At 47.4% G+C, this 21,790-nt stretch overlaps 1 protein-coding gene across 1 annotated transcript; it reads left to right on the plus strand.

The window, feature by feature from the left end:
• Window positions 1–814: 814 nt before the first annotated feature.
• Window positions 815–21,483, plus strand: LOC311350240 (stromal membrane-associated protein 1-like; the record flags this gene model as incomplete). Its single annotated transcript, XM_084470238.1, has 4 exons — window positions 815–1,093; window positions 15,340–15,473; window positions 17,345–17,430; window positions 21,360–21,483. Exons 1-4 carry the CDS (start codon window positions 976–978, stop codon window positions 21,481–21,483), a joined length of 462 nt encoding a protein of 153 aa, XP_084326364.1. The 5' UTR covers window positions 815–975.
• Between the last annotated feature and the right edge of the window lie 307 nt (window positions 21,484–21,790).

Below are 21,790 nucleotides of genomic sequence, written 5' to 3' on the forward strand. Positions count from 1 at the left end.
GTTTGAGAGGTGGCGGGTTCGAGACCCGAGAATGGTCGAACTGCTCTCTGCTACACTCACACACCAATCTATCTATGGACATGCCCCCCCCCCCCCCCCCCCCCCCCAACCTCAAAGAACTTCTCGACCCACAAAACACAACCCCTTCCGCTCCACTCACTCAAACCTCCTCTGCATACCCAGAACTAAAGTCAGGACCATGGGAGATAGGGCTGTCTGTGCTGCTGCCCCACGCCTGTGGAATGCCCCCCCCGACTCCGTGGGGGCGCCACAATCCACTGACTGTTTTAAAAAATATCCTAAGACATGTATTTTTAGCAAAACTTTTGGTTCCCCCTCTTAGATGTTTTTTTTTTTTAAAACCTTTTCATTTAAAAACAACAACAACTGTTTATCTTGTTTTTATTTCGCTTTCCCAAAAAATGAGATGTTTCTGAGATGTTTTTTTTTGTTTTGTTTACCTGTAGCCCTTTGAGATCTTCGGATGAAAAGGGCACTATAAATAAAATGTCTTATTATTATTATTGCTAAGCTTAATCCATTATAATTTATTAATTTTTTTTTTTGCTTTTTAAATACCTTATCATATAAAACCTATGTACACGTGTACGTGATGCACATGACCATAATAACAACAACACACATGACCAGTGACCACCACACAACCACCGGTCTAGGAAGGAACTGGTCATCATTCCCCCCGTGCGGACCTTTATTTTGAAAAGACGGCGGCGACGTGAAGTGACGCGCTGCCGCTCTCTCTCCCTCCAACCAACAAGCCCAGCCTTTCCCTAGCAGCTAACCGACTAGCAGCAGCAGCAGCAGGTTCAGGTGTGTGAAGCAGCTCACCCAGTGTGATGTCCCTCCCTCTCAATACATGTTGATTTCAGAAACCTAACACGCAACAGGCTCTGCGCGTCTCCCCCTTTTCGGCGTTCACACAGTCACCACACCACCATCACTTTTGGGACCGCGATGACGACGCGCTCGGAGCGAGAGAAGGCTCTGAAGCTGAACGAGCAGCACCAGGTCATCCTGTCCAAAATGCTGCGGGAGGAGGAGAACAAGTACTGCTGTGACTGCGAGGCCAAAGGTAACAACGACGACGGACGGGCTGTGTCTTCACTACAGTTCACACGTGTGTCATTCGTTCATGTCATTGTCATGTCAGGTCATCGTGTGTGTGTGTGTGTGTGTGTGTGTGTGTGTGTGTGTGTGTGTGCGTGTGCGCGTGTGTGTGTGTGTGTGTGTGTGTGTGTACGTACCCACCACACACACACACACACACACACACACACACCCCATGGCTCTGTGGTGGTGGTGGTGGTGGTGGTGCTGCTGCTGCCCACGCCGGCTTTAGAACCCGACGCCCGCCGTGACAAGTTGGTACATACATACACACCTATACCTTGCTCATGCTAACGCTCTGCTACATGACTGTGTGTGTGTGTGTGTGTGTGTGTGTGTGTGTGTGTGTGTGACTGGCTATATGCTTGCGCGTCCCATGGCCGTGGTCGAGCGCCGTATCTGTTAACGCTGGTTTATTAATGAGCGGAAAAAAAAAGGTCGTCCCGCAGCGGGCTGGGGTGAAGGGGATTTGGCGCGACGCTTGACCCACTTGGTGGTTTGCTTGGTGCGTGACACGCCACGTCTACACGTCCAACTTGTCCGACCGCGATCCTACATATATATGTGTGTGTGTGTGTTTGGTACGTCATTGCATCCGCGATCTACCTTCTCTCGAGTCGTTGCCGTTCCTGCTCCTCAAACAGACGCTTTTCAAGTTTTGACTTGAGCCGTCAAATGCCGAAGGGTCTGAGCCAGCCTACTGTATGCATCCTACTGCTCCAACCAGTTTGGGTGTTTGTTTTGGTGCCCGTGGTTATCGTGGGGGGTGGGGGGGGGAGTCTTTTTTTTAGGGTTAGGGTTAGTGTGTTGTTTAGTGTTTAGTGTACTTTTGAGTAAACTCAAATGTTTACCACTCAGTACAAATTCTAACATATAGCTATTATCATTTCCGCTGCTTGCTATGTGTATATATATATATATATATAAACATATCCTAGTGTAACGACAATTGAGTGATTACAAAAGAGTAGTGTCAAATATAACCTCACTTTCAACTATAGTGACCTACTAATCCACTCAGACATGACACCTTTTCAGCCGATATGGGAAGTATTCTAGTGTTGTGGTGGACCTGTGCAAACAATGGCCAAAGTGGGTGTGCCACACACCCCTACTGGACGACAACATTAGCCTTTGTTTATCAGTGAATAATGTCAGTGTTCCCTGAACATCATGTGTGATTGTGAATGCATGAGAAAGTTGGGCTGGGTAAAAATGAGATATTATTAGTTATTCATGAAATAGTTGTAGTATGTATGCACAGTTCCCGTTCCCTCAATTATGGTAATTTGGCCTCGAGCATGTAAGGGCTAACCTCGTGAGACTATCCAGTAATTATAGTTTGCGTTTCACAATAAATATCCGATGAGTGAAACGGAACACAAACTCATGAGCTCAAGATCGGTCCACAAGGCTATTGATTGTTAATGCAAATCCTTTGTAATCACATTGTATCGTGACTGCAACGTAGTGATAGAGTAGCGTTACTAAATTCCAGTTACTTAATATTACATGCGGTTAAGAACTTGGAAGTTATGTCCTGGACCCATGATGTGAAAACATTACACTACCGCTGTGATGGTGAGCATATCGGCTGCAGAATAACTTCTCATACTGGAAGAGGGGTGGATCCATTCAACGACGGCTCATGTTACCGTACAGGGTTGACCGGTGGGAGACAGATCCAGAATAGAGATATTTCCCCCCCCCCCCCCTGCATACAGAGACACAGACTAGATTGTCCATCGTTCATCTGCCCATAGTGTAACTTAAATCACATCACCGCGCTGGTGTGTACGTAAGTGAGCGTGGCTACTTTGCACTTGGTTGTGCACTGCAGTTGTCCTGTGATATCCGGACTGATTGGATCAGAAAAAATGCTCTTGAAACGCATGCCCTCCAGTAGGGATGTGAATAACGCAAATTTTTCATGGTCGAATAATCAGTGGGTGGTTATGAACGAATAATCGATTATTCGATGTGTGCCGACATTCACAAAGGCAGCCGTGGATCATCTGCAAGAAATCACTTAATATCTTAAACGCAAAAACAAACTTTAACAGTGATCAGTGTTTGTGTTGTAATAGTGCTACAGAACCAACATTAGTTCCGTCCGTTAATTCTTGTTTATTTGAATGGGAAAAAATGTTAACGGTCCAAATGTTAAAAATCAACTTTGACCCTCAGGAACGAATAATCGAATATTCTGACCCATCCCTACCTTCCAGCGTGGTACAGAGGGCCCCGTCCGCACCAGACTGCCGTATGCCGTATGGGGTACGGTTCAAGTGTCGTTAGATCATGTGTGAGTTTGCACTCCGTCGCCGTCGTTTTATACAAAGCTCATTAGAGTGTATGGGTGGGAAAGGGAGATTATCCCTAGAAAAGGGCTCATGTTTTTCTTGGTTAACAAGGAACTTATTTAGCGTGGTACAAGGTAGGGATGGGTCAGAATATTCGATTATTCGATTATTCGTTCCTGAGGGTCAAAGTCGATTTTTAACATTTGGACCGTTAACATTTTTTACCATTCAAATAAACAAGAATTAACGGACTGAACTTTTTATTATTATTAATCATGTACAGAAAAACAATATACACAATACACAAGCATAAATATTAATATATATGCATACAACACAAACACTGATCACTGTTAAAGTTTGTTTTTTTGCGTTTAAGATATGAAGTGATTTCTTGCCGATGATCCATGGCTGCCTTTGTGAATGTCGGCACACATCCAATAATCGATTATTCGTTCATACCACCCACTGATTATTCGACCATGAAAAATTTGAGTTATTCACATCCCTAGTACAAGGTTTCATTGCATTTGAGACATGCGAGACATTGTGAAGTGTCAAGTGCCTAAAATATATACTACTACTACTACTACTGCTGCTACTGCCGATTGGGTAATGGGTCAGGCGAAAACCTGAGTCCAACCAATCAGAGAGAGCAATAGCACTGGCATGGCTAGCATGGTGTGTACTACTTTAAGTAGTACTCAGAACACTACTTTAAGTACACCGAACACCTGAATACTTGTAACCTTCCAAGAACAGGAGATGACCTTGAGATTTCTCAATGCAAGCCCTCTCTATTTAGTGTGTGTGTGTGTGTGTGTGTGTGTGTGTGTGTGTGTGTGTGTGTGTGTGTGTGTGTGTGTGTGTGTGTGTGTGTGTGTGTGTGTGTGTGTGTGTGTGTGTGTGTGTGTGTGTGCGCGCGCGTTATTTCAGGCCCATGATCTGGTTTGAACGAGCCTAACGAAGAAAGTCTAGTCTATGTTGTGTTGAAGGACCTTGGTGTCTGGTCCACCTCACTGGGGTGGATGGTGGTAGTCTGCACAACAGCATTATCTCCAAAGACGGAGTCTAAAGGCCAATTTACACCAGAGCCCTGTTAGGCAAGTTTTTTTTTTTTATCAGCTAGTTAGAATTCCATTCAAACCAGTGCACTTTATTTTCTCACTTTCTAAAATGCATTTTTATTAACTCTGCCTTTCTAAAATGTTTTTTTTTAAAACTTTGCCTTTATTTTCTATCTATTTTACTTTTTACTTATCTATTATTTTTATTTTATTGTATGACAATGTTTATATGTGAAGCACTTTGAGTCTGCCTTGTGTATGAAAAGTGCTATATAAATAAAGTTGCCTTGCCTTGCCTTGCACTGATTCACACCGGCGGCGTTCTACGCCCGTCTCACGGCCTGACCAAAGCTTAACTTGACACTTCACTTTCTATTTTCAAGCGTTTCTGAAGCGTCTCGGTGATGACGTGTGGGGCCTGTTATCTGATGAATCTTATAGAGAAAATACAGTGAAATAAAAGGCGGCGGTGTGAACTGACACGCCAACGTTAATGCTCACGTCTCTCTCTCTCTCTCTCTCTCGCCTGCGGTGTAAATTCCCAGTTAGTCTCTCTAACTGTAGCAGACGAGTGGAGAAGAAGCGGACCACACTCTGCATTGTTGTCGGTAGTAGGAGGGTTAGTGTTGTTCAGATGCTTAACATTATAGGGGTGGGGGGGGGGTTTGCAGACATTACGGAAAAATCCAGTCACATGGTCCAAAACAGAAAACAAGCAGAAGAACACATCTGGCCTGAGGTCATCGTGACTGATGATTGTGGTCCCATGCTCTCTCCCGTATCCCAGACCTTGCGCGGCCTCTTCCTCTTCCATGCAATGTGAGAGCGCTTCAGTGTGGAGTTCTGCACGCCAAACAACCTGGCATTGTTACAATCGTAACTAGTTCATAAGCAGAGCGGTCCTCAAAGGTCCCGCGAGACGCCGGCGCCACCGCCACCAAGGCGTGAGTGTGATTAGCCGCTACAAGCCGTTTTTTGGAAAATCTGCCCCCTTGTGACGTCACAGGTGGGCCGGCGTGTCCACCTGTGATGTGTTGCAGGATAGATCGTCTATCCGTCACACGTCACAGGTGGACGCGCCCACCTGTGATGTCATAAGGGGCAGGTTTGTAAGGGCCAATCACACTCACACCTGGTGGCGTGTCACGGGACTTTTTAAAGGAAACAATGGACCCCCATGGACAACTGTCTGTTTGTCTGGCCGCTCTGTCTGGCCGCTCTGTCTGGCCGCTCTGTCTGGCCGCTCTGTCTGGTCTGTCTGTCTGGTCTGTCTGTCTGTCTGTCTGTCTGGCCGCTCTGTCTGTCTGCCTGTCTGCCTGCCTGCCTGTCTGTCTGTCCAGCGATCACCAGGTCGTAGCAGTGGAGAACAGGTGGCACTTTGAATCGGGACTTCTGTGGAACACGTCCGGCATTCCCAGAGGATCCACTTGGTCCACACAATGTGACCACTCCACCGCACTCTCACAGATTCACAGATGGGACAGCATTTACACGGCAAACACGATGCAAGACACACACCCCCCCCCACCCCACCCCCCGCACCCCACCACCCCCCTCCCTCCCTCCCTCCCTTCCCTCCCAAACACCTCAAACACCATGTTGGAGGCATGCCTTGTTGGACACCGTGTCACTGGCTGCCTGCAGCAGCACCTTGGCGTCTCCTCGCATTGGAGCAGATGAATTTTCCCGCTGGCTTGGGAGCGGGTCCCGTTAAGATCCTGTGCTTCCCTGGCAAGTCAGTCAGAAATGTGTTCCAGGCCGGCACTGCTGGTGTTATTTGAAAGCAGTGCGCTGATACAGAGCCTACAGTTGTGTACATGCAGTCATACACACCCCCCCCCCCCCCCCCCGGACACCTTGAATGAAGCAATACCTTTTGGTCCTCATTTATATATATATGTAGCGCTTTTATCCAAAGCGCTTTACAGTGTCGACTAGGGGTGGGGAAAATTAATCGATTCTTCGTTGCATCGCGATTCTCTCTAGAACGATTCCGTCTCGATGCAGAAAAACTAATAATCTGAAACAAATTTAATAAAAAAACAATAATAATAATCCTTTCTGCCTGCGGGTTCTCTGCGCAGAGAACCGACTTTATCTAATGTAGAATATGAGATAAGGTAATTCATCTGTTGATTGTCCTTAATGATCGTCACACAAGTAGGAAGTGATTAGCAAACTCTGTGTAGCAAACTCAGATGTATATACTGTATGTATTTTTGAAAATCCCGCATTGGAAATGTACATAAAAAAAAATAGTTGGATCAAATCGTTGACCTCTGAATGAGAACCGTGAGGGGCCAAGAGATCCCCACCCCTCTAGTGTTGACTGACTTTCATCCATTCACGCACACATTCACACACCGACGTCGGAGTCAAACCACGCAGGGCGACAGCCAGCCAGCCAGCCAGTGCATCAGGAGCAAATAGGGTGAGGCGACACTTGGAGCTAGGAGGAGCCGGGGATCGAACCAGCAACCTTGCGGTTACCAGCCGACCCGCTCTACCTCCTGGGCCAACGCCGCCCCAGTCACCTTTGGGTGATTGGGTTGTGACAGGTTGGGTGTTGAGTGGAACAGAGCCTGTGGCCTAGTGTAGTCGTAATTCAGTATCGTTTTGTGGACTCCAGCTTGTCCGTTAAACCTGTCACCTCTGATCACCTTGGTCCTCGTCCGCTCTAGTCACAAGGCAGTATATTTTATTGCTAATCAACTAAATCGCCCATTAGCCCTTTGAATACGGCAACTTTTTACTTGCTTATTGCTTTTTTTTTTTTCCCTCCCTAATCTTGAATTGAACGGTTCTAAATTGCGCTGTACGATTTTTACAGGGTGATAATAATGTTGTATAGCCGCATCAAATCAAATCAATTCTGTTGAGGTGAATGGCGATCCACTTCTTGGCGGTCATGAATGCACTAGAATGGTCTTTTCCATAGACAACAGGGAGGCGCGGGTACCTTGTATTGATTGGCTCCAGCCTGTTAAAGAAAGCCTCTTAAGTCTTGCCTATTCATCACCTTCAGCTCCTTTTCATCACATGTCTGTTGTCTCTTGGCCCAGTGCTGGCGTTGCCAGTTTGGATTTGGATTCTTTGTTTATTTGTTACTTTGTGACTCCTCCCAAATAAATATGTGTTCATAATTGAATCATGACAGAGTGAGCTCTGTGTTGTTATAAAGAGTCGGAGGTTCTTTCCCTCACTGTGTTGGTGGTGTGCGGTGCTACTTGGGCTCTCTGTCTTCCTCTGCCTGCAGTAGGGCTGGGCGGTAATTCAGTTGTATTTGTTATTGTCTTTGTTTGAATGATATTCCATCATCATCATCATCATCATCATCATCATCATCATCATCATCATCATCCGATTGAGATATTGAGTTGTTTTATAGTCAAAATGTAATTATGACGAGAAGATATGCCCTTTATTAAAATAATCAAAATTTTGGACCAAAAGGGTTTGAACCGTCAGAGAGAAGCTTTAGTCTGATACCATACTTAACATTTCTATGCTTAAATCTCATGACCTAAAGATTGTTTAGAAGGGTATTTTTATTCCATGAGAATTTAGTGATATTTATCGATATTGTTTAGAATTCCCCATGAATTTATGTATTTTTCCGTATCCTGCAGTATGTGTTGTGGACTGATGAAGCTGCCTTTCCTTAATTCTCTCAGCATGGGTGCCGAACAGAAACGTATGAAACGTATTTGAAACGTATTCCGTCAGACGTTTAGCAGGTAGAGAGTCTGATTGGCTGTAAATAAATTAGTATTAAGCATTTTACTTCCTGAGCTTATGGTTCAGGAAGTAAAAAATCCTGTCAATTGTTCGAATGCAGGGAGCTTTTCTTTTTCAAAGTAACTAATTAATTACAAAACGTACAATGGCGGGACGCCCCTGGTTGTGTAAGGATGGTAACGAATGACGTTGTTGTTGTTGTTAATACCACATTTATTACCCAGCCTGCCTTTTTATATTTGTTACTACGGCGATGGTCAACAGACGTCTAGGTCGAGAGCGTTGGTGGTGCGATTAATTCATAACATCTTGATCGCTGTTTTGTCATTAACGGTGCTTTGCTTTATCTCCTGTGATTAGTGAATAAATATTTAATGCATTTTATGTAGCCTGGCAGATGTGCTCTTTTAATCATTTCATAAAACGATATATAAAAAAAGCGACAAAGTACTCCCCATGTACGCCTTCTCCACAGAGATGGGTTCACTCGGGAGGCAGAACAGTCCAGCTTTGCAGTTTGTCTCGCTATGTGATGTGACGGGGGAACTCTCCGCAGCGTATTTGTGTTTACCCCAATGCGCCACGGGACCTTACCGTCATCTTACCCACAAAGTTAGATGTGTAAACTAGTCGTGTTCTTTTGCCTTATTTTCCAAGATGAGCTCTGAAGAAGTTGTCCATCGTTTTGTAGTAACGAGGAGGAGAGTTTCACGGGCGTTTGAGAGCTACGAAAGCTCAAACACCTCTTAAAGGAAAACGTCGATGAGAGAAATGGATTTCTACTCCACTTCACAAGTTTAGTGGCTGTTGTATCTGTCTGGGAAGTATACAGTGTTTATTATTCCCTAGTCGTTTTCATGCTTTTGTGCTGCCCTCTCTTGTGAAGGAGATACCAAACCTCAATGAGACTTAAGTCCAGTATTCAAGTATTGAATCAAGTACTGAGCTGGTTTAATGCTTTTGTTGAGAAAATCACAAATGATTCTGCGTCCAAACCTTTCAGCGGCCTCTCTCCTGATGTTGTGTCTGTGTAAAAGCAGATTCAGATTCCTTAAATGTTGTTGTTTTTTTGCACTGTTTTTCTGAACGTCGTCTAGCCATCTAAACATGAATCAGATTAGCGGCTCCTCTAATTGGAAATCTGCTTTGAACTAAAAGAAAATATGTGACGTAGACCTAGACCATAAAACTGTATGCCTCTCACTGTTTTGTCTCCAAGGTCACCGAAAACACGTGTGTGTGTGTGTGTGTGTGTGTGTGTGTGTGTGTGTGTGTGTGTGTGTGTGTGTGTGTGTGTGTGTGTGTGTGTGTGTGTGTGTGTGTGTGTGTGTGTGTGTGTGTGTGTGTGTGTGTGTGCCTCCGTGTGTATGTGTGTGTGCCTCTGTGTGTGTGTGTGTGTTTGCCTCCGTGTGTATGTGTGTGTGTGTGTGTGTTTGCCTCCGTGTGTATGTGTGTGTGCCTCTGTGCGTGTGTGTGTTTGCCTCTGTGCGTGTGTGTACATGTGTTTGCCTCCGTGTGTGTGTGTGTCTGCCTCCGCCTGCGTGTGTGTGTGTTTGCCTGCGTGTGTGTGTGTTTGCCTGCGTGTGTGTGTGCCTCTGTGCATGTTTGCCTGCGTGTGTGTGTCTGTCCGCCTGTGTGTGTGTGTGTGTGTGTGTGTGTGTACACTCGAGGAGGGGACCCTGTTAGAGCTGTCCCTTCTGTCCTCTGCAAGCACGGCAGCTTCTGGCAGGCCGTCCTGGCCGTCCTGGCTTTGCTGTGAAGCTGTCCTTGGTGCTGCTGCTGCTCTCTCTCTCTCTCTCTCTCTCACACACCATCCACACCATCCACATCCACACTGGTATGACTCATTCTCATATCGGGCACACATGCATGCATGAACATGCAGTCTCCTCCACGGTGGGATGATGATGGTGGTGGTGGTGGTGGTGGTGCTCCATGCACGGCGACGCGAGGCGATGTGGAGGACATGGGTCAGCTAGTAGTTTTTTTCCACCCAGTAAAAGCAGCGACCCCCCCCCCCCCCGTCCCGTCCCGTCCCGTCCCGTCCCGTCCTGGGCTGGTCTGTGAATGTCACCTTGGTCGTTCACATGCGGCCATACCTGATCCACAGTGGCAGTGCAGAGCACCAACTGGGTTGCGAGTCCGAAGGCTGCCTGTACCACCAGCTTACTGGGTGGTGGCTTAAGCCGCCCTGGTTGCCCAAGGGCAACCAGCCGAGTGTCAATAAAGAATCCGATTTGAATATGACGGTTGTAAGCACATTGTCAACATTAAAAAAAATAATGTTGTTATTACCTTTTGGTTGTGGAGTCAAATGTTGGAGTCAAATCGTACCAAACAATCCGTGATGGATTCTATACTTGTGTTTGTAGTACGTGATTCGGAGCCCGTAGATTTTACTGCAGGGCTATTTTCCCGCAGTATGCTCTGCAACCAGCAGGGAGCAGCAGAGTGCTATTATTATTTTCGTATCGCTATATTTTTTCAATTGGCTTTATTCCTTGTCTGTGACTCTTGGCTCATTCCGAGCCCTAATGCAATTTTTTTTTAGCAGCCTCAGGTGAATTACTCGGGCTAAGAGCCCCACTTGCCAATTTAGTAAAGAACGGTGCTAAACATTTATTAAAGATGAAGAGCCCTACAGCCAAACGTTGGTGTGTTACTTTTTAATTTATTTTATAGCCATAAATATAAATGGAAACATTTCGTCTGAATGGGTTGAAGCCACTCAAGTGTTGGAGGATTGAAATACACCCATAGATTTGCCCACTCCCTGCTTCCATTTCCTTACCAACAAGATTATGCATCCACAGACTATAGTGGTTAGTAGTAATGGTATATTTTTGTATATGTGTGCGCATATTACACGCGGAGCAGGCAGTAGTGTTACTATAGTACAGCTCAGAGGAGTTCACTGAATAAATGAAACTGAACATCTACTTTGACTGAATGTAATATTTATGAAATCGTCTTGTGTATGAATTCGTCTCGTCAATATGCCGACGGCAGCGAAGGTTGGCGAACCAAGGAGGTTATTTGAATTGCATTGCAATGCAAACACTACAGGAATCGTCTTGTTCAATCCGGCCTTGTTCCGGCCAACCAATGAGGGCCCGGCTTCAATTCGAGCCTCATCCTTCTGCATCAGCGTCTGTCGGATGCGGCCTTCCCTCTCGGCCCCTCGCGCTCTGCCCTCCTCCTCCGTCTCCGTCCCGCTCGCGTTTGTTCTGGCGTCTCTTTAATCTTTTAAATATTGATTGAGAGCGTCATTGGAAGGACGTTAAAAGCCTGGCTTTGCACCCGTCTTCACTCGGCTGGCCCCCCCCCGCTCCCGCCCCCCGCCCCCCCGCCCCCGCCCTGCCAGCGTGGCCCCCCCCGCCACTTGTTTTTCATCGTGCAGGGCCTGCCCTGCCTGGGGTGCCGACGAGAACGCGCCTGCTCGCAGAAGAGACGGAAGATTCTGACGACGTCGCTGCTGCTGCTGCGTTGGTGTATTCTACTGCCTATCGCTGCACAAAAGGAAAAAACGCAAACTGCAGACTGTACTCGCAGAAATTCAGAGTTGTGTGTGTGTGTGTGTGTGTGTGTGTGTGTGTGTGTGTGTGTGTGTGTGTGTGTGTGTGTGTGTGTGTGTGTGTGTGTGTGTGTGTGTGTGTGTGTGTGTGTGTGTGTGTGTGTGTCAGAATCCTTTTATTTGTCATTGTACAGTTGTACAATTGTAGCAGCATATACACACAAGTATACACACAAACATATAAATGGTAAAAAAGAGTCCAAAAGTACAAGGTTGTAGACAATACTGCAATATACGCATAAGATATAAAATAGATAATATGTACAGTTTTTTACTATTATTGCACGAGTGTGTGTGTTCAGTGCAGTGATGGCTTGTAGAAATGAAACTGTTTCTAAGTCTGTTTGGTGTGTGTCTGTGTGTGTGTCCCCGTCCCTGTCTGTCCGTCTGTCCGTCCGTCCGTCCGTCTGTCCCCAATGGCCCAAATTCAAACTGTTTTGACTTGTCTGTTTTTGGCTCGGCCAGTGATCAGTCATTTAGAACCCGAGTGCATGTACGCTACGCACACCAGGAGTACACACACACACACACACGCACGTGCGCGCTCCGTCAGTTAAGTAATTTACACATTAGTCCGAGTTGCTTTGCGGTGCCTTTGGCAGGTTGTGTTTCTCCCGAGTTGCGGTAACGCTGCGCTGCTCCTATAATTGGGTGTAATCTCCTTCTCCTCATGTTGAATTGAGCTAATATAAAGAGACGACTATAAAAGCAGCGTGCTTGTTGGCAGCGCGTCGCGGCTGGTGGGTTGAAGTCGTCGCCGTGAGGACAACAAAGTGTGTTTTCTGTTAAGACCGTTACCATGGGTTTGTAAGAGGAGGTGTTTATTTATACATCCTTTGATTACCGTCGAGACAAGAGCCGTTTCGGATTGCCTCGTGCAGACAATACGGGCAATATCCGTGCGCTTCAAATCTATTCCTTGCTATATGCGTCCAATCAAATCTTTTCATACCCATTCCTTCAGGAATTGGAAATGATAATCAATTTACCTCGTGGTCACGTGATGTGATATCTGTGCTGTAGTTGGCTAATGCCCCGTCTCGCGGCGTATCGAGAGATGTCTCTGCCGCTCTGTTTGTCAGGCCGATAGAGTGTGAGAGGCTGATGACCAGTGCTGTGTTGAGAGGCTCTGAGAGGCTGATGACCAGTGCTGTGTTGAGAGGCTGATGACCAGTGCTGTGTTGAGAGGCTGATGACCAGTGCTGTGTTGAGAGGCTGATGACCAGTGCTCTGAGAGGCTGATGACCAGTGCTGTGTTGAGGCTGATGACCAGTGCTGTGTTGAGGCTGATGACCAGTGCTGTGTTGAGGCCCTTATTTTGTATGTGTGCCCATAAATTAAGACAAAATTCAATTTGTTTGCTTTATTATCCCGTAAAAATATACAAATTCTGTTGACTTCCCCATTTCTATAATTTAGCTGATACACGGAAACCATTTGTAACCTTCGCCGAACGAGCCTTACTAAGTGATTCAGCACGTCCAGCCCAAAAACCCAAATCCAGGATGGACCTAAATTGCCAAAAAAGCCAGCAAAAAGCAGGAAAGCATTAATTCCCTAATCATCCCCTTAGCGGCGGCCTGTTGTCATTCACCTCACCTAGACAAACACGCCCGCATTGTTTTTGTACACACTTATTCTTTTTCTACAGCGAACAAAATCCCTGAAAAAAAGGCTGAAAAAGGCTTTTCCACAAACTCTGCTCAATGCCCTTAAAGGACTGAGATTTTCCCGGGCTCTCTAGACGCCGCAGTGGGTAAGCAGCACGTTGTGTGTGTGCCGGGGGGAAGCCGGGCACAGAGAGGCCGTGCGTATCGACGGAGACCAGAGGACTCTATTTTCAGGGGAAAATGTTTTTGCGCGAGTCATTTACTTGTCTAAACTCAATCAACCTCTGCCGTAGCGCCCGACAGCTTCCGTTAATAGAAAATTCTCTCTCGTGCCGGTGAACCGGGGAGATCCCGCCATGAACCTGGCGTTTCCAAGGTCCTTTCCCCCCCCCCCCCGTGTGATTTCATTCCAAACTGCCGGGTATTCAAATTGGGTTTGATTGATTATCACCAATTAGTGTCATCCGAGCCCGAGTGTGTAAATTAAGGACGTCTTATGTGGGTTCACGCGTGTGTTTGCGGTCTGGCTCTTTTGAAATACATTTTCATAAACAATGATGTTTACACACACGCACCCAATCTTGAGTCTGAGACGGATTGTATCCTTGTGGCGTCATTTATTTATTAGTCTTTTTGAAGTCTGGAACCAAACATGGCCAGATTTATTTTTAATTGGATTCCTCAATGAGTCCTAATTAGAATTAGTTCAAATATGTTAAGCGTCTATATCTTTTTTTTTTTCTTTTCTTTTTTTCCCCGTCCTCTATCCATCAGTCCGGCGAACAGCAGTCCATTTCAGTGCTGCATAATTCAAATTCAATCAAACTCCAAGCTTACTGCTGCTGAGCCTGTGTTATTATTTATTTATTTATTTATTTATTATTTATTTTTTTTCAGACTACACATATAAGGCTTAGTCCATCCCTCGCCCCCAGAGCCGCATTAACAAAAACCCCTCTGCGCATTAGCGTTGGTGCATTATCACGGCCACATGGCTGTGTAGCCGCGGGCTGGGTCCAACTTGGCCGCCCTTCCTGGCTTTCCCCCCCCTGGACCCTGCAGCAGGACTTCTGCTGCTGTGTGCGTGTGTCTGGCTGAGCCCAGACCCCCGATCCACATCACCAGGTCCAGCTCTTTTTCCTTTTTAGATGATCACGGTTCTGTTGTTGGCACAGCTAATGTAGCTGGGGGTGGATCATCAGCAGCAGCTCTCTCTGGTCTGGGGGGGGGGGGGGGGGGGGGGTGTGCTCGTCCGCTCGCCGCTCTCTCTGGGAGCCGAGTCCCACGAGGCCACGCTCTGCTGGCTGGGAACCACAGCCTCCAGATTGTGGCCGTGGTGGTTTTGTAAAGGGGCGCCCGGCGTGAGATGTGAACGTTGGTATTCGTTCTTGTGTAGAAATGATTGTATGGTTAATTATTTTGGCCTTGTCCTTTGGCCATGTTCCACATGATGTACAACGATTCATGGATGATGAGGATGAGGAGGAGGATGATGATGCAGACAATGGCTTGGCGGGGTATCGGGAAATAAATGATGATAAGGATACTGCGCTTCGTCAGAATCACACAGAGCGATGTTATGAATCTGGGCACACACACTTCACAGTGGGCAGGCAAGTGTTCTGTGAAAGGTCTCTCTGGTGAAGGTTTTCTCATAATATACACTTGAGATATGGGTTGTCTCCCAAGGCCTCGTTCGCTCTCTTACGTTAGCCTTGTGAACTGGTCACGGTCGCGTCAAGCTCCAAAAGGGCTGCGTTCTGTTTCTCGCCCGTCTTTAAACCCATAAGTCACGAGGTGTTTTTTGAAGGCACAGATCCACCGCTCCACCGCCTTCTTCTTCTTCTTCTTGCTTCTATTGTTCGCTGCCTTTTCATGTAAATGTATAAATGTGTTCTTAAACGGCTCGTCTCCCCCAGGGCCGCGGTGGGCGTCCTGGAACCTGGGGGTGTTCATGTGCATCCGCTGCGCCGGCATCCATCGCAACCTGGGGGTGCACATCGCCCGGGTCAAGTCCGTCAACCTGGACCAGTGGACCCCGGAGCAGATCCAGGTAATGTCACCCTCCGTCAGGGCCGGGCCGTTCATCCAATTTTGATCGCGATTTTCGATTTCAGAGTGAAACGATCGCCAAACTAATATAATCGAGTTGAAACGATAAAAAAAAAAAAAAATTTAATAGAAATTGCAGAACAGATGGATTCATATCTGGACTTTATTTTCTATTTGACCATTCTGTGTATATTTTTTAAGGGGAAATTTCAAAGTTCTCATTTACAAAGTGTTTTTGGAGAGAAATTATGAATAAATGCATCAATGTTTTCAAACTCAAAAATAATCGTTTGAATAATCGAGATTTCAATATTGACCAAAAATAATCGTGATTATGATTTTTTTTTTTTCCATAATCGAGCGGCCCTACCCTCAGTCCCTCAACCCCCCCCCCCCCCCCCCCCCCCTCTGGGACACGGCCGCGCACGACTGTCAGCACGGCGGGTCATCGACAAACCCGCACCACACACCGAGTAACACGCACACACAGGGTCCACCACATCTGTAACACACACAGGGTCCACCACATCTGTAACACACACAGGGTCCACCACATCTGTAACACACACAGGGTCCACCACATCTGTAACACACACAGGGTCCACCACATCTGTAACACACACAGGGTCCACCACATCTGTCTTGTGCGCGATAAGATCACGCTAGTGCCAGTAATGGGCTCCTGTGCAGAAGACACAAACACACACACACACACAAACACACTGACCGGCCAACACTAGTGCGTGTGCGTGCGCGTGCGTCGTTTAGAAGCGGGTTTCGTGACCACGGACGCGACGGAGGAACGTCAAGTGGACGCCACGTGAACTGCACCTTGAGCGCGGGTGTTCGTCAGTGTGTGTGCGCGTCAGTGTGTGACTGTCGCTGCGTCGGGGGCTGGGCCCCATCGATCACATCCCTGAGTGGAAGTAGACGGCGTGGTAATAATCACAGCTGACTAATTAATCCTGCATGGCTGATCAGTGGAACTCTGTCTCCCCTGTTTATGCCATCGTCTCCCCATCCATCAGCCACCTCTAAATCGGGCCTGACAGATAGAGTGTGTGTGTGTGTGTGTGTGTGTGTGTGTGTGTGTGTGTGTGTGTGTGTGTGTGTGTGTGTGTGTGTGTGTGTGTGTGTGTGTGTGTGTGTGTGTGTGTGTGTGTGTGTGTGTGTGTTGTAGGGGAACAAAGGTAATCAGACTCCTCAAGGTTGAGGTCATTTCTCTGTTGTAAATGACAATTGTTGTCATTTGAATCAGTTTTCCCTCTGATGTTGACACACACTGTCACGTTGTCACTATTGCGTGACAGAGGAGGTTCTGCTTAAGGGTGTAATCGATTTGTATCGATTATACAGCCGACGATTTGATGGGTCGAGCAAGAGTATCGATTATTAAAAAAGAAAAGTTTTTTATTTTTACAGTGAATAGGCTTATTGCCATACTAGACCCACTTAAGTAAGCACTACAGTGTGTACAGAATACTGTATTCTCAATAAAAGACAAATTATCAATTTTTTGGTTGATTTATTTGTTAGATATTATATTCATAGATATAATATAAAAAATATTGAGTATCGAATCGTATCGCGGGGAATTCTGAAGTATCGAAATGAATCGAATCGTTCGGCACAAGAAACCGACATCGACGTATGGAATCGTCGCTGACGGCTCCGACTCACACAGCCCTCGTTCTGCCTGACAAGCAGCGCAGGTCATCCAGTCGATAATGCACTGCTGTATCTGGCCTCCCTCTCAAGGGGGGAGACGAGTTGTCTCCCCCCCCACCCCTCCCTCCCTGGGGGGGGGGGGGCCAGTGGAGCTGAACAATGCTGCTTTCTCCCCCCCCCCCTCCCCCCTCCTCCCCCGTCCAGAGCATGGTGGACATCGGGAACAGACGGGCCCGCCAGATGTACGAAGCCCACCTCCCAGAGAGCTTCAGACGACCCCAGACGGACCAGTATCCTGCCACTGCTGTGTCTGTGTGTGTGTCTGTGTGTGCGTGTGCGCGTGTGTGTGTGCGTGTGCGCGCGTGCTGTTTTTTATGTCTTGTGTGTGTTTTTAATTATGCTTGAATTGTCTTACCCTGACCCTGACCCAAAATGATGCGTTGATGTGTCGTGCGTACATGATGGATTATGGTTGGTAAAGTATTTATTTAAGGGTTCATTGACTAAACGCTCCGTCAGTGCTACCTGATGCAGGTGACGCCAGACAGCGAGGGGACCACCTGCTGTCTAACAGAGAGGCTAATCAATGAGTTAGAGGTAGGGTAGGCAGTCCTACTCTTTTCCTTTTTTCCTCTTCGTCCGAGCATTTGATTTATCGATCGCTGTCGGGAAAACGACAAACAAACCAAAAAAAAAAAGCTTCTCAAATAAATTGCCTACCCCTAGCTTTAACCAGAGTCCAGCCTGTGAATCTGTCTATATAGATAAGACATCACGGCTTACACAAAATGATCTTCCCCCGCTCGAGTAATACAATCAGATGGGAGCGAAATGCACTCGGAAGTCTGCATGAAATGCAAATGTGCTATTACCATCCGTTGGCTCACTTCCACTGCCGTATTATTCACCTCGTAAAGACTTGGGTATGCCAGAAAGGGAATTTATATCCACCGTCTAATCAACATCACTACAGACAAGTAATGGTTGTGCGACTGACATAGTCACGTTTTAACCAATGTTTCACCCCCCCCCCCCCCCCCCCTCCCTCCCCTCCCAGAGCCTGTAACCATGTAACGCACATCTGTGATAACACCTACAGATGTTGCAGTTGTCAGGTTTTTTTTTTTGTTTTTTTGTTCACCACCCAATCACATCTTTGTTGATCATCAAACCACGTTCCCCTCCATTTTGCAAAAGTGGGAAACATCTTATTACGTTTCCTCACAACGGCGGTCCTTGAACAGTAAGTAAGACATATGGTGGGGTGCACGGCGGCTATGCTATGCTATGCTATAGGACCCGGAGCATCTGTGACTGTATGGGCAGCATATGCTTCCACCATGTCCTCCGGCAAGGCTGAGTGTGGAGCTCACCCCCCCAGCCCCCCCCCAGCCCCCACGCCCCCCCCACCCCTAGCCCCCACGCCCCCCCCACGCCAGCCCCCACGCCCCCCCCAGCCCCACGCCCCCCCCAGCCCCACCACGCCCCCCACCCCCAGCCCCGCTCTAATGGTCTTACTCTGGGAACTGGGAGGGTGGTCATCACTCTGGACTCACCGGGGCCTCCATTAGCTCCCGCAACGGCAGCGCTACGGTCTGGAAAAGGCAGATAACGCATCCAGAATTACTGTGTAACATTTCTGTTGTGTGTGTGTGTGTGTGTGTGTGCGGGAAAGGATATGGGGCCGCAATGTTGAAAATGGGAGAGTCTTCTGCTGATGGTTGTTTTGTGTGTGTGTGTGTGTGTGTGTGTGTGTGTGTGTGTGTGTGTGTGTGTGTGTGTGTGTGTGTGTGTGTGTGTGTGAAGAATGATATCAGGCCGCCGTAGGGGTCTTGCGTGCGCATTGTGAATAAAGATCTGGGATCGTTTTTTTTTTTTTTCTCCTCTGGCTTTCTTTTCCATTAGCACGTGAACGGATGCGTCTTTCTTGCGTGTGCGCGTGGTGTCGAACACGCGTCCCCCGCGGACGTGCTTCTCCGCTACGTGTCAGAGCGTGATGACGATGTAGAAAGGCGCCCCTTCCCCAGAGACACAGCCCCCGCCCCCCCCCCCGCCGCCCCCCCCCGCGCTGAAAGTAAATCATCTCCACGTCCTTATCTGGGAGACGCGGCTCATCACCGGGTGGTCCCCCATCGCTCACGTCCTTTGAAAGCCACGACCAGATCCAACGTCGGAGCCCTCCGACGATCGGACGATAAGAGAAAGGAATTAGCCATATTATTATGATTCATTTCTCTGGGATCCTCCCCTAGGTTTTTGATAGTGGAGTGGATGAGGCCTTAATGGGTAAGAAGGGAGGGGGAGATTTGAGCTGAGTCGTCTTCACACAAGGGCAAGGTCGTTTTCCTGTCCACAAACCCCCTTTTTACTCCTTTTTAAGGGCATTCCTTTTAAGTGCCTGAAGATGCGTTTTTTTGATGGGTTCTGTGTGTGTTTTAACTGCAGCGTGTGCATTCATGCGCTGCTTATTAAACACTCTGTTTCGCAAAGGTTATTAAACACACAAGACGAGCTCTGTTTATTCGCATAAGTCAAGGTAGGACAAGGGAACATCCTGTTTGCGTAACTTAAAAATGTCACATGCCCCCCCCCTCATATGACACACAGTATTAATGTAGCGTGGAGTAGTGTGTTTGTATTAACTGAACGATGGTCATTGCCTTAGTCCTGTTCATCAGGGCTATGAGATTTCATGAACTCCATTTCGGTGCTCCCTCTTATTGGTCGTATTTTTCTTCCACTAAGAAGCTTACTTACAGAAGGTTATTAGGGTTGGTTTGAAATGGCCCGAACGCCTTTTTTTTTTTTTTTCTGTCATTCATGGCATCATTTATTTTTTTTCTCTCCTGCTGAAGAACGGTTACTCAAGCCTCCCAGTAGTTTTATTTTTTCTTCCCCCTCCTTTCTTATTTGTATTGATCTGAAGGCTGATCGATGTTGGAAAGTCTTGAGTATGTAACCGAATGAGTTATATAAGGGGGAGTCTGTCTGGTCTCTGATACCGAGCTGTCTCTTGAAAGTAAATTGTACCCCAAAGGAACTGTATCCTCCATCGCGGTCTCTGGTGCCGCCGATTGCAAAGTCTTTCCAATATACACTGGGTGTCTGGTTTATTGTCTACACCTTTAGTACCACACTGGCAAAGTAAACAACAACAATCAATATACAGTACTGCTCACTTTTGTCAGGATTTAGCACGGAACGAATGGCTTCTTTCCCCCTTTAAATAGGTATGAGCTACGTACAACATATAATCCAACAGGCCACAGAGCCTCAAGCCGTTTCTCAATACCAGGTACGTGGACTACGTTCTCGCGGACTTGGAAGTACGTACTCGGCAAGTCCGGACTTTCGAGTACAGACTTCCGAGAACGCGAGTACGCACTCTGCAATTGGAACAGCAGTGGACATCGATGATGCATCCTGGGATATTTAACGGTCCCAAGTCCACACGAGTCACCTCCGATGCGTCCTCGGTAGAACGGCCTCATCGAGAACGCATCGAGAACACTTCCGGGTTTTACGACCGTACTCGCGTACTCGTAATTGGAACAGTGCTTGGGCTACCACTGATGACGTTTACAGAGAACGCAAGTACACGAGTACGCACGAGAACGCGAATTGAGAAACGGCTTCTGTGTTACGTGTCCCTCCTGTTCCTGTGGTGGCCAGCTAGCTGCCTGACAGTGGCTTACTTGGCTACACCTTGTGGTTGCCACCGCTATTACCTGTGCCTTATTATCTTTCACCTGTGTCCAGGTGGAGGTCCTGAGTGGGAGGCGGGGCCTCCGCTATAAAAGCCCCACACACACACCTGCCATGGCGGCGACTTCTTTCCCGAGAGACTCGCTGGATGCGTTGGGTCTTGTTAACTGCCGGTTCACCCGTGTCCGTTCTCCTCTCGCTGCCGCTACCAACACTATTTGTCTTTTTGGCGTCATTGTTTGCCTAGTTTTTGTTAATTACGACCGTTTTCTGTTAATAAATCCCCTAGATTTTGAGCCCTTTTTTGTTGTCTCTTATGTTTGGTTTCAGCCGTAACATACGGGGGGGGGGGGGTGGTGGGGGTATTAGATTACTACTTAGGCTGAGTGGAGAACAGCCCGGAGCGTTAACTGAACGGAGCTCGTTTTTCGGAGTGATTTTCTTTTTGGATTGTGTTTGTTTGTTTGTAAGCGAGTCTTGAGCCATGCTCCCTAACCCCCCCGACCCCTCTCAGAGCCATGGAGGTGTTCATCCGGGACAAGTACGAGAGGAAGAAGTACTACGACAAGGACGCCGTCGCCACGCCACCGGTGAGTACCCTCCCGCACGCCGCCACGCCGCACGCCGCCGTGCGCTAATCCACCGCGCACGCCCCCGGGTGCCACTTATCTGATTGCCATTTTCATTTCCCTCTGTTGAGCGGTCTGTCCAGCGGTCTGTCCAGCCGTCTGTCCAGCCGTCTGTCCAGCCGTCTGTCCAGCCGTCTGTCCAGCCGTCTGTCCAGCCGTCTGTCCAGCCGTCTGTCCAGCCGTCTGTTGAACGGTCCCTGTGTTCAACGGATTGTTTTTTTTTCGTTTAGTTTCAGTTGTCAAATAATTATATCGATACCCTCATGAAATCAAGATTAATAAGGTTTATGACACCGTGGAACGCAGTAGTAAAACA

Source organism: Micromesistius poutassou (assembly GCF_964030765.1).
Source record: "Micromesistius poutassou genome assembly, chromosome: 7".
Lineage (NCBI taxonomy): Eukaryota > Metazoa > Chordata > Actinopteri > Gadiformes > Gadidae > Micromesistius > Micromesistius poutassou.